The sequence below is a fragment of the Parasteatoda tepidariorum genome, chromosome 9 (genome assembly GCF_043381705.1).
Source record: "Parasteatoda tepidariorum isolate YZ-2023 chromosome 9, CAS_Ptep_4.0, whole genome shotgun sequence".
Lineage (NCBI taxonomy): Eukaryota > Metazoa > Arthropoda > Arachnida > Araneae > Theridiidae > Parasteatoda > Parasteatoda tepidariorum.
The window spans coordinates 19,390,576-19,404,192 of NC_092212.1; the positions used below are offsets into that span (position 1 = coordinate 19,390,576).

At 29.0% G+C, this 13,617-nt stretch overlaps 1 protein-coding gene across 1 annotated transcript; it reads right to left on the reverse strand.

Moving 5' to 3' along the window:
* Nucleotides 1–1,733: 1,733 nt before the first annotated feature.
* On the reverse strand, nt 1,734–13,560 carry LOC107448187 (autophagy-related protein 16-1). Its single transcript, XM_016063302.3, has 2 exons — nt 13,321–13,560; nt 1,734–3,464 (listed from the first exon to the last, which is right to left on the reverse strand). Exons 1-2 carry the CDS (start codon nt 13,341–13,343, stop codon nt 1,871–1,873), a joined length of 1,617 nt encoding a protein of 538 aa, XP_015918788.1. The 5' UTR covers nt 13,344–13,560; the 3' UTR covers nt 1,734–1,870.
* Between the last annotated feature and the right edge of the window lie 57 nt (nt 13,561–13,617).

Genomic DNA, 13,617 nt, shown 5'->3' on the forward strand with positions numbered 1-13,617 from the left:
ACTATCTTCATTGTAATAAATTTTAAAGGAACCGTTGTGGCTCAGGGGATAGAACGTTTGCCTTCCAATGACGAGAACCGGGTTCGAAACCCAGCGATGGCTCGCACCGAACACAGCACTGACTTAAAGTATTCTCAGTGGTTGACGGATCCTGGGTTGTAGCCACCTTGCCACCAGACGAACTGTGGGAAGTTTTCGTGGTTTTTCTCTCCATGTAACGCAAATGCAGGCTAGTTCCATCATAAAGTCCTCCACGAAGGCAATTTTCGCTAAATACTTGATCCAGGTGTTTATTGTCTTCTAAATTACAAGGTTATGGAGTTGAACATTAGTAGTCGTAAACCCGAAAATTGGGTCGGCTCTCCGACAACGGTTATAAAATAAAAGTCTTAAAGGAAACGCTCCATAGAAATTCGAAAGATGAAATGCAACCGAAGCAAGAGAAGGGAAGAAGCACTTGACTTCGAATCAAAGTGTGAATAGACTTTTCTTAACTTTCACTGCTTTATTTTTCATTTAATCCTTCCATACAGGGTGTTCTATTATAACCATCATTAATCTATAGTTTCGGAATCTTTTTCAAAAAAAAAAAAAAAAAANAAAAAAACCTATTAGAGGTCGCCTATTAATATCTGAGCAATGATGTAGAAACAAAAACACTCGTTATCAAATCATAGCGAAGAAGACACTACTACAAATATCAAAACCAGTTTTTATTGCTTGTAGGAACAAAAACGTGTTAAGTGTAAATCATTAGAAAGTTTCATCAGACAACCAAACCGGCTTTAATAGTTTCATTCCAGCCTTCTTCTTTGTGATTCGACAGATTTCGTTATCGTCTTTGTTTCTTTCTCGCCTAGATATGTACTTTGGGACACCAAATATTTACACTCTTTGTAACTGATTTTTTAACGGTTGTTATTGATTGTAGAATTTGATTGCGGTGCGTGTATGTTAATACGCCAAACTTTTTAATATCGATTTGATTGGTTATAATGCCAGATAATGTGCAAATACAATTAAAATATATATATTTATAATAAAATTCAAATATTTCTTAGTGAATTTTCCCCCTTCAAAATGTGAACTAAACTAGGCACTAACTTAAGGGCTAAGTTCAAAAACATACTCTTTTTTCAGATGTTCATAATGTGCTCAATATTATTTTGCCCACAAAAAATAGCGCTGCTTCATGGAAGGCCTTTAATTACTCATCAAAAGTTGAGATTAAAAAAAAAAATTCATAAATTAAAAAAAATTGAGATGTAATAAAAATATTATCATATTCAAATTAAAATTTGGATAATTTTATCATTATCATTACATCCAAAAAATTTTGATTTGTAAGAATTTTTGACTTATCTGGCATATTACATCGTACTTAATTTAATAGAAATCAAAAGAAATTTTAGGTTTTTCTGACATAACTTATTCGTAAAATCTAGAGTTATTCGGAGATTTTTCATGTTCAATTTCGGAGTTCATAGAAAATGTCAAAAACTGGAAGTCAATGTCTGACATCATATTAGAAACTTTTTTTTTGCAATCGAAGTTCTAGCCAGTATAGATTCTTACTTCATTATTTGATGATGCAAGCAGAGCAAGGAAATATATATTAACACATTCAAATTCACAATTAAGTTCATAAACTTACTTGTAAAGTCCACTGTAATTTTTTTGTGTTTAGCAAAATATGAAGTAATACAGAGCGTTTAAAAAAGAAATATATTTACTATTGTTAAAGAAAGGTGTAGTTTTTTATTGCAATGCATTTAGTTATTAAATAAAATGTACAAATTGCAATCAGAATATACATTAAGAAATGAAAATTAACATTCAGGCATAATTTTTAACTAAAAATATTCATTTATCAGCTCCATATAAGGCAATGTCGATTTTTATCACAGCTTGCTAAATATGAGCCACAAGAACTCCAACAGCATGATGTTACACTAGAGTTATGACCTTTTAATTGTTTTTCAAGTTTACCAGATGCCACATTCCACAAATAAATAGAACCGTTCTTAGAACCGCAACAACAATATTTGTAATCAGGGCTGAATTTAGCGCGAGTTAAATCGCAGGCAATCTCAAAACCAGGTTCTTGCAAAGAAAAAGTCTCTTTAAAAACTCTTAAATCGAATAGTTTCAAGCATTCGCCACGCTCTGAAGCTAGAAGTAGATAGCCATTTCTGGATAAATCCAAAGACGTCACAGCTTTCGAACATGCTAGGTGAGTAATCTCATTTCCAACACGAGGATCCCAAACGCGTATTTTCTTGTCCGTGTGACCACTAATCACAAAATTGCTGGGTCTGCTTATTACGTCATTTACAGGAGCATTAGTGCCGTAGGTCACAATACAAACTCTTTGACGCAAGTCCCATAATTTTAACGTCTGATCAGAGCTGCCAGATACAATTCTGTTAGTTTCACTCATAAATTTCGAAGAAGTAACTTTACCACTGTGTCCAGTTAAAGTATGCCGTATCATGAAATCCCACATTGTCCATACACGACTAGCAAAATCAGAAGATGCGCATAACAATAAATTTGCTTCTGGATCAACATCAATGGAAAGAATGGAAGAATTACAGCCACGAATATTTTCTCGCAATTCGATGCCACTATCGCACATTTCCCAAAACTTAACCTTGCGATCTGATCCACCAGTTAAAAAACACGACATTTTTGGCAACCATACAACAGCGTTTACTTCGCTGTCGTGCGCGATTAAATCGTGCTTTACTTTTGAAGGCAATGTTGAAGTAAAATGTTGTCTAGGTTTTGACTTTGGTGATGAAGATTCTCTTTTTTCAGCTGCTTCGTTTCTAGCTGATTTACCAACACTAATATCGTTTGCTGCAGACATCAAGGCAGACGTAATAGAAGCTGATCTAAGGCTTTCAGAACTACCAGAACTTCTACCAAGACTCTTCAGTGACAGAATTTCTTCTTTTAACTTTTTCATTTCTATTTCCAAATCGTTGTTTTTATTTTCAACACTCGAAAATGTGATATTCAAGGCATCGAATTCATCAATTTTGTCTTGTAAAACAGATTTCATATTTGTCAGTTGCCTTAGATACTTTTCATTAATTTCATTGCTAGTTTTAAGCTCTGTTCGAGTATTTTCTAATTCATTATTTAGCTTACATAGCAAACTATTTTTTTCGTCCACCACATTTTTTAATTCTAAAACTTGCTGCGCAAACTCAGAAATTTTAATATGGCATTGTTTCAGTTCCTCTTGTAAGCCGTGGTACTTTGCAAGTAAATTTGAATCCTCTAACTTAGAACCTTCTGGGTGGCGCAAACTTTCAAGAGGAATGGACTCTGTTTGTATTTTTCGAGTCTCTTTTTTCAAATAATCTAAGGATTCCAATAACTTATTACTGTACTGAATGAGTTCTTGGAAACTGTGTTCTTTGAAATTTCTTCTTTTAAGTTGAGATAAAATACATCTGCAAAATAAAATAAAATAAGAAAGGCCATAACATAATAAGAAATTACAGTTCCAACAAATTTTAAACAGAAAGATAGATTACAATTTAAAACCATTTACAATACCCATTGGTTATTACTAAAATCCTTTACAATGTCTGATTATTATGATTACTTTTTATTAATCCGGAATTATAAGACCCATTCTTATTTATTTAGACATAATGAGTCGAAAGGGCATGACACACAGAATAGTTGTTAAGTATTTGAGCTATTAGTTACATTATACATCCAGAAATGTTCACTAGATTTTTTTTTCATAATTTAGTGACGGAAGATGCTTGTAAGACATTAAATCCAAAAATAATTTAAATATAACTAACAATTACAAAAGAAATTTACAATCATTGCACGTCGTATCTTACTTTCAGGCAAAAAAAAAAATACAGATTCTTCTTTACTCCGCAACTGTGTAGCTAGTTTATGATTTTGTAGCAGTAGAGGTAGTAGTCAGGGATGATTGTGAGCCCAAGTCAAAATTCCGGAAAATTTCTTGAGTTAAAAAAAAAACTTTTTAAATAGAAAAATTAGAAAAAAATTTAAACAAAGTTTTTTTTCCTTTTTCTCAATATTTCTTAGTTTACTTAAGATATATTTAAACTTTTACACATCACATACCTATGATGACCTGGAGAAGTAATTAAAATTTACAAATGCGCCTTTCTTTCTTGAGTTTATGATTATAATAACTATTTACTGATAAAAATTGAATATTAATCATAAATATAAGCTTATAAAGTATCTGGCTCTCCCTTACAAACAAATAAAATAAACAGTGGTCAAGTTCCACCTTTGAAATTTTGATTTCCGGAAACTTCTGTAATCAATGATTTTTTGAAACGCCTGGACCTTCGATCTCCGGAAACTTCCGGATCACTGTCAGCGAAAAATCCGGAAATCCTGATTTTTTCCGGAGCACAATCAGCCCTGTAGTAGTAGTACTTTACTTATATCGCACTAATGGTGCACAATTAGCTGTTGGCGATGGTTTGAGAAGTCATACTTAAAAGACAAGATATCACAATTTTGATCCTCTATAGAAGGGTTATATTTTATTTTATAACCGTCATTGAACAACCGACCCAATTTCTGGGGTTTACGACTACTAATGTTCAACTCCGTTGAACCCAATCCAGAAGACAATGGAACTCCTGCATCAAGTATTAGGGGAAATTTACCTTCATGGAGTACATCTTGATGGAACTAACCCGCATTTGCGTTACATGGAGAACGTGTGTACATCGATACGATGTAATGAAAATCAAAAATTTATCTAAAATAATGAGCAAAATAAATGTATGAAAAATTTCTAGCTTTTATCCAATAATTTTATTTTTATTAAAGTTGCTTAATACTTGTATATAAATCCAATATTATATGCATAGGCATCTTTTTACATACAGCTATATTTTTTAGAATGTATTTTGCATATATTTTCCCTTTAATCAATCATGCCTCGCTCCGATATTCATTTAAATTACTTAAATCTGATAATTATTATTAGCGAGCTCAATCGTTTAAATTAAATTTTTCAATGCGTTCAGTAAAAAAAAAAATTTTTTTCTTTCTTTTTTTCACACAATTTGAAACATTGTTAAAATATTTCCTCGATTTTTAACACCTAAGAATTGTAATAATTTTTTTCGGTAAAAGGATGCAGAAAAAAATAAAATAAAATAAAGAAAAGTCTACTATAATATACTGAAAATAAACATTAGTGAAATAGAAAAATATTTTTCTCTCCCATCAGTGAGAATAAAAACATGTAAGTCAAGTATGAAAGAATATTACATGTCTTTTCAAGCGCCATTCCGAATTCCCAAATCGAGTTGAAATTTTGTTTACAAATGCATTTTAAGGTTGGAAAATAATCTGAAACTTATAATTATTTTTTCAAAAAGTAGTTATAAAGTACTTCTTTTTTTCTACTTGTCAGCAAGCGAGCTGTGACCATTTCTGTGATTGAATCAGGGGTCTGTTCAGACATTTTGCGAAAGGTCCGTTTTTGAAAAATTATGAAAAAATTACTCGTAAGTTGTGAATATAAAATAAACGTGAAGTCACATTCTTCCAACCAGGGTCCTGCTTTTGTAAATTTGTGCAAATAGGGTCCTGTTATTGCAAAAAACTTTTTCAAGGAGTTTTTAAACTGCAAAGACCTACAAGATCATGCTCAACACTGTAAAATTATAATTAAAAAAATTAAAATTTTAGAAAATAAACAGCAATTGCTACTTCTAAATTAGAGATGCAACATACAAACATTTGGTATTTAGCCTATACTGCTGATATTCATTTCGGACGAATAAAGGAAGAAGCGTCTGCCGAAGACAAAACTTAGTTCGTTTACACCTGTCTTTCTTACCCCTCCTTCCTGGGAAGGGTTTATTCGATTAAGAAAACAATAATGAAGATAAACAAATTTGTGAAGGGTTCGATTTAAAGATAAATTATTTTGTGAAGGGTCCGTTTTTATGAAAAGATATTTTGTGAAGGGTCCGTTAACGGATCCAAATTTCTTCTAAACAGACCACTGTAAATTTATAAGGATTTTCCACTGCCACTATCCTCCAGCATATGCGCAGTTTTGTGATTACAGGGATTTCTTGTAGAATAAGCAAAGCAATTGTGGACTCCTGGAGTCTTAAGACAGGAAAGGGCGAGAAGAAATGGGCATAACCTCAAATATTTGAAGTTTCTGTGGAATATTTTATTTTTAGTGGTTGTGAACTTTTACACAAACATTTTTTAAAATAAATGGAACTTTTATAAAACTTTAATCAGATTTATAAAATATGAACAATATTTAATCAGATCTTTGTTGTATTTGCTATTTAAATGTAAGGTGGTCAAAATTCTTTCAATTCTTATTCAAAAAATATTAATATATTACCTTTACTGCTGCTACAAAAAACATTTTGGTGCGGGAAAAAGGAGTAATGGGGAAACTTAAATACTGCTATCTAGGCAAGTGAGGTATTGTCCCCCGTGTACTTTTTGTTACTTATTTTTTACTAAATAAGACGAGATTAAATCCAAGTTGTTATCTTAAATATTGTGATCAAAAATTACGAAGTTAATACATAAAAAACAGAGTGTTGAATATATCACATCTGACACTGCTACATAGACTAGCGATATGATGCATTGCAAGTAATGTTTTGCGAATAAGATCAAACCAATGTGCAACGTAAATTGACTGAGTTTAAAACCAAATCAATATAGTCAATAGTTTAGAAGTTATGGAAGTTATAAATGTCTCATAAGTAAAAAGTACACTTTTTTACTAATAACTTATTTACCCATCAGACATTGCTATCTAGACAAGTGAGGCATAATTTCATATGTATTTTTTATGCAGAATCTCGTAAAATTAAAACTAAGTTGATAGAACTAATAGTATTGAAGTTAAGAGAGGTTTATACTTAAAATGATATAAAGTCAAAAATTATAATTTCATGCATGAAACCTTTATAACTCCTTAAACTATTGATTCTATTGACTTAACATAGATTTTATGAGACTAAGAGACAAAAATACATATAACATTATGCTACTTGTCTAATATAAGGCTAGTAAATTAACAGCATCAGTACATAACTATTTTAAATGTAATACATAAAGACATTTATGCATACACAACAAATATAATACATTTTATAAATAAAAACTTTTTACCCACTAGTCCAATTCATTTTTTTAGTCTCGTTAGATTCAGCAAAAATTATGAGCTCAGGTTAAGAATGAAAACAGCAGTCTCATACAAATTAGTTAATACAATAAATTAATATTTTTATACATAAAACTTAAATGATTTCTTAATGATTAATCCTATCGATTTAGGGTTTTTTTTTCACTCGATTCAGCATACACAAAAAAAAAATTGGAAACAATAACTCACTTGTCTAGATAGCGACATTAAAGTTTATCCTCCTTATATCCCCTACCCCGTGATGCAGATCATAAATGCCCAACACTATTTTTGTTATTTTACAATGGTATCATCATCAATGACTTGACAGCCCAGGGTAGGGCCTCAAGAATTTTTTCCCAGGCTAACCTTTTTCCTGTTAGCATTTTTCAGTTTTCAGCTTTTAAGACCAAAAGGTATTTTTCTAGGCCATCGATCCATTTAAAATTCGGCCTGCCTCTTTTTTGTGTACTTACTGGTCTGGCATTGAAAACTCTTTTTGTGGTACAGTTTTAGAATGTATAAAGAAAAATATGAGATCATTCACAATACTCAATGATAAAAATGCACATTAAATGAAACCTACTATTATGTTAAAATTATAATCCAATTTTTTCCCCAATTTACAAAACTATTTTTATAAAATAGCCTTTAGCTCCAAGGGGTGTCTCTAATCACTCAATTTACTTTTTATAGCCTAATATTTTAAATTGAGAAAGAAAAAAATAACACTTTTCAGGAAAATAATGACGACAAAATGTGATAATTATTTTCGAAATTTCTACACTAAATGTTTCAACTACAAATATAGGTAGTTGCTTCTATGTCAAAAAAAATTTTGATTCTATTCTGAAGAAACTTCAGATTTTAAATATTTTGCAGCACTGGTGCATAGTGTCTGACACAAGAATAGATCCCCTGCCAGTTTTTTATTTTATAATTTTAAAACCGTCGTTGAACAGCTGAACCAATTCTGGGTTTACAACTACTGATATTCAACTCCGTATCCTTGTAATTTTTATCCCTATCCAGAAAACAAGAGAACTCCAGGATCAGAACCTCCAGAGGTATTGATTTGTTATGGGAACATGGAGGACTTTGTGACCCGACAGATTTTAAGGTGCACCAGTCAGCATTTACTAGGAGAGCGGGGATTGAACCCACTATCGCTTGGTTGGTAGTCCAGTGCCCTACCAACCAGGCTATCCTAGCCTCCACCAGCAGTTTCAGGTTTTGGATATTTAATTGATAATAAAAATAACTTTTTTGCTAGGAATAATTTGGCAGGCGGTGAAACTGATATAGTATGGGCCAAAATCAGACAAGCAGAAAGAGTTGATACAGCATATGTAAACAACCTTTGAACGATGTAAGCTATTAATACTTGATAGAACAATATTTTCATCTTAAAAAAAAATGCAATGAAGGCCAGTTTTTCATGTTTCACCACGATGCTTCTGTGCAGATTGAAAAGTCTACGTTTAAATGGTTTCTGGATAATGTTGCACAAATTATTGATAAACCACCTTATATCTCTAATTTGAATTAGACAGAAAAGATGTGAGAAAACTTGTAAGAGCAATGCATGCACAAAGAAGGCAGAACTGCACTATAAATTTTGCAAAAATTAAAACAACATGTTTACCAAACTTTTAAAAACTAAGCTAAATAGAATTAATGAGCTTTTTACGCAAAAAAAATTTTAAAAAATGTCTTATAATTTAACACTATAATTTGACGTCTGACTCAGTGGCCCACTTCTTGAGACAGTTGTTTTATATAAATTCCCTTATAATTCCTTTGATTTATATATTAGTCATTATATTTTTAACTGTATAAATTAAAATAAGTCATAAAAAATCATTTTTTTCAACACAGTTTATTTTTGTTTCCTTACATAGCTTTCAGTATTACTGCTTGACCAATCATTTGAAAGCATACTGTATTGTGAACTTAAAAATTTTTAATTTTAATTTAGAAAAAAATTATGAATCCTGCTCTCAATGTTGAAATAGGTAATTTCTCTGTACAATTAAGTGTATTAAATCCCTCTTTAAAGAGATTCTAGGGAGAGAAAAAAATTTATTGCACTCTCGACAAGAATCAGATATCTCTTTTTTCCTTTTCTTTCTTTTTTTTAAAGTAAAACCTAAAATTTCATATTTTTATAACGAAAAATAAACATATATTTTGCGTATATGAATTCTAAACCTTTTTGCATGTAAAAATTCAACATAATTAACAAATTACATATAATGTACTGGTGAAAAATCCAACTTTGTTATATTTTTCAAAGCAATTTTTATGAATCTTAAGTCCATAAAAAAAGAAATATTAGTGATGAACTTTTATTAATTTGTCACAAATATGCATTTTCGTAAGTAAATCACACATTTATTTTAAGTTTAATGATTAATAAAAAAAAGGAGTGTATTTTAAAATGCTAGGACTAAGTATCTCACACTCACGGCTTGAACTAAACATTTTAACTGAAATTAGATTGTGCTTTTGTCATTGGGACAATGCACAAGGATTTCTTTAACAAAAATTTGAAATAAAGCTGAAATGATGGTATACTTGTCCACAAACCCATGACAAATGAATATATTACACACCACAGTTTTAAATAATTTAATTTTATGGCAGAATTTCATCTGGTCAAAATGTTACAGTATGATAAATTTCACAATACTATCCTAAAATTCTAAAAACCACTAAACTGATGGTTCCCAAAAGATACCCTGTGGAGCAATCTAGGGGGTCTCAGGAGTAATTTTTTTTTTTTTATNTATAACCAGTAATGAATTTTGAAACCAGCCACTCTATTTAAATCTAATCACTAATCTAAAATTAATTCAATGTTTCTGTTATTTATTTTAAATTATAAGTAAAACGCCAATGAAAAAGATATTAGTAAAATTTTATTATTTTTATTTTAATAAATTATGAAAAGCATATATTAATAAAAATTCTAGCAGTGTTTCTAATCAAAATTTTCAATTCAAAATGAAATAACCAAATTTAAAAATTAAAGCATAATGTTTCTGTGGTAATCATTTTCGACATTAATAAAAGTTCTTTTACAAAATTCATGATTTAGCCTATTTCATAACTTTTTTAACCATAAATTCAGATAGCACTCTAATCCCGTGAATTTAACTGTCTAACATAAAATATATTTTTAAGAGTAATATTGATAAAACAATAAAAATAATTTATCCTTCACAATTACATATTTTCAAAATAGTTAATACACTTTATCGAATTAATATATTTATATCTGCTAATGAACTTTATTTATAAAGCTGCAGTTCTGTCAAAGAAACCTTTATCATTTAAGGTTCCATAGCCAAAAGAAAATGGGAATTGCTGATTTAAGCAGTAAAAGCAGGGTTCGTGATTTTTTTGATTTTTTTAAAAAAAATCAAAAGAATCAGATTTTTTTGATTTAAATCGGATTTTTTTGATTTAAATCAGATTTTTTTGATTTTTATTCAAATACACTGTAAGAACTTTAATTTATGATTAAAAAAAATTATAAATGTTTAATCAAATTAACTTAATATTAAAACTATATTGTAACAATATTTTAGAAGCTCTAACTAAAATAATTTTTCATTATAATACATGGCTTTGAATGCATAGCAACCATTTTGAAACAAATGCATGATTAAAATTTAAAGACTAGATGAAATAGAGAATTTAAAGAATACTTCAGGGGTCTGTCTGGGTTTTTCTGAGAGGTACCTATTTTGTGAAAATTAAAAATTATATTAAAAAATCAACACAAATATAGTAAAAATATGGATTTATCGTTTCTTACGAGACACAAAAATAAAATTTTAAGAAAAAGTATTTTGTGTGATTATTCTATCATTTTTCCTAAAGTTGAATTTGTAAAGGTACCGTTAAACGGTAGTAAATTTGGCTTGGACAGACCCCTGCACTTTAACTATTAAAACAAAGTTTCAGTTAGCAAACCATAACTTTAATTTAAAATTGTGATTTCTTTTTTTTTCTCTTGATTTTTAAAATGACAAAATAAATGTAGCAGACTGTGTTTATAAATGTAGTCATTCATCAAAAAATAAATAAATATTTAATCTATATATTTTTATATTAAAATATTCATTTTTAATTCTATATCAAAATAGATAAGTTAAGCTAAAAAAAAAATTAGAAAATCTATGTATTCATTGGAATTTTTTTTCACAAAATTTCTTTATAGAAAATCAGATAATGTCAAAGATACTGTAAACATATTATGAGAAAAAAATACCAGTTAATAACCCTACTGCATCAAATAGACTTCGAAAGAGTTTGAAAGGGAAGAATGACACTACAATAGGAAAAAAAACATCTGAATTCATCAGCCCGTTTTTTTTTCTTTTTCTGTTTTTGGCATATTACGGTAATTTCTTTTTAATATAACCTCAAGCTTCAGAAATATACATTTTCCACCAATAAAATATGATGTAGATTTTAATTAACGCTTTTTCATTCAAAAGGTAGAATTTTAATTAACATTACTTGTATTATTTTTTGAAAAAAATTCATGTTTATTAATTACTTTCTACAGCTATGCAAGTCTATATTAAGACAGCATTAAATGTTTACTTTAATCTGTACTTTCAATCTCAAGAATCAAAAGATTTTTAAAAATGTAATTTCAAATGTGTTGGAATTTAACACACACCAAGAAAGTAATTTCGTTAACTAAAATTAATTAATGCAGCAATTTATTTAAATTAAATTTTAATACTAAGAAAAGAAAATAATAAAAGTATCAAAAATTTAAAACACTGTTTTTTGACTTCTAAAATCGATATATATAGATAAAAAAAAATTAGTTGATTTAAATCAATGATTTTTTTAAAAAAATCATTTGATTTAAATCATGATTTAAATCGTGATTTTAATCAAGCTGATTTAAATCAACGAACCCTGAGTAAAAGTAAAGTTTTTTTAATCCTATAACTTGTTTGTGGATAATAGACCAAGTTGGCAGCTTTCTAGGGTTACAAAACTCACTTAAAAATGTAATTTGTTTTCTTAAATAAAAAATTTATGTTTTTAACTGAACTTAATATGGCACAATTTTATCATGTGTTTATAACTTTTATTTTCATATTTGCTTTAATTTTTACTTTTCTAGTGCTCATTGTATTAGATTTATTCCTGAATATTCAGGATAAAATTTTTGTTCAAACAAATTTCCATAAACAATATAAATAATTAGACTTTTTTTTAATTTGCAAGGCAAAGGGGTTGACAATACACTTTGACAGTTTGTAAATCAAAGTTGAATTTCACCTGTTAACAAGTATTTTTACTTAGAAACAAACTAATGAAGCTTTTTTAGCAAAATTTTGATTCATTCTTTGCATGACAAAGCAGGATTTTTTCAGCTATGATATTGAGGTTGCTTTGAAATGATTAATTATACATTATTCATGCATCATGAGTAATGTTTCATAAATATGCATTCATAATAATGCGCATAAATATGCATTTTCTTTTTTTTTGTGTACCCATCTTTTCTACAAGAGAAATTACATAGTTCAATCTGTGACCATTTTTTTTCTGTTGAGTTAAAATTAATAAATTAAATTAAATTTTTGCTGGTTAATTTCAGATAGCACCATTATAATTCATTTTTAATTTGATGAGTAAGAAAAATGTGTCAAAGATTTATTCTTAAGCGAGTTATAAACTTTTTATTATGGTATAACACATTTATTTATTAATAAAATGTGAATAATAATTAGTACTTATCCATTAAAGGAAGTTGAAAAAGTACCGTGATTTTCGAAGATTTTTTACTTAATTTATTATCTGTATCTATATTAGTATCTATTATACTAATATAGATACCGAATAGAAGTGCTGAGGTACTAAGTGTTTTACGGGCCCTAGGGCTAAGTGCCTAATATTACATAGACATACAATAAAAAATTTAATTAGAAATCGTATCAGATAAATATAACATCTGTACTATGGCAGGAATTCCTGATTTTAATGTCATACAATAACTTTAAAATTATTCTCCTTATATAGCGAAAATAATCTCTTACAGCTAATAGTGAAACTAACAAGTTATTAAGTCAAATAATTTGAAAACTTACGATTTCAATTCGTTTGATCCCATGCTTTAAACACAAAAAATTTTTATATTCAAAACAAAAAATGGTCTACACAGTAAAAAAAAATTATTCGATACTAGTTATAATCTCATACTTAAAACGGCAAACAATCTGGTGTAATGTAAATAATACATATAAACAAACAAAATTTCCGTGAAGCTTGACACAAGCAGCTTGATACTTTCATTTGATAAAAATATTAATCCGCCCTCTTATAACCCTAAACTTTGGCGATCAGCTGAAATGGGTGATTGCCAAACGAAATCTATCGCCAACTGC

Coding starts and splice junctions, on each gene's coding strand:
- LOC107448187 (XM_016063302.3), bottom strand. CDS start 13,343: ATGGGATCAAACGAATTGAAATC. Junction 3,465..13,320: donor GGATCAAACGAATTGAAATC/GTAAGTTTTCAA, acceptor TTTATTTTGCAG/ATGTATTTTATCTCAACTTA.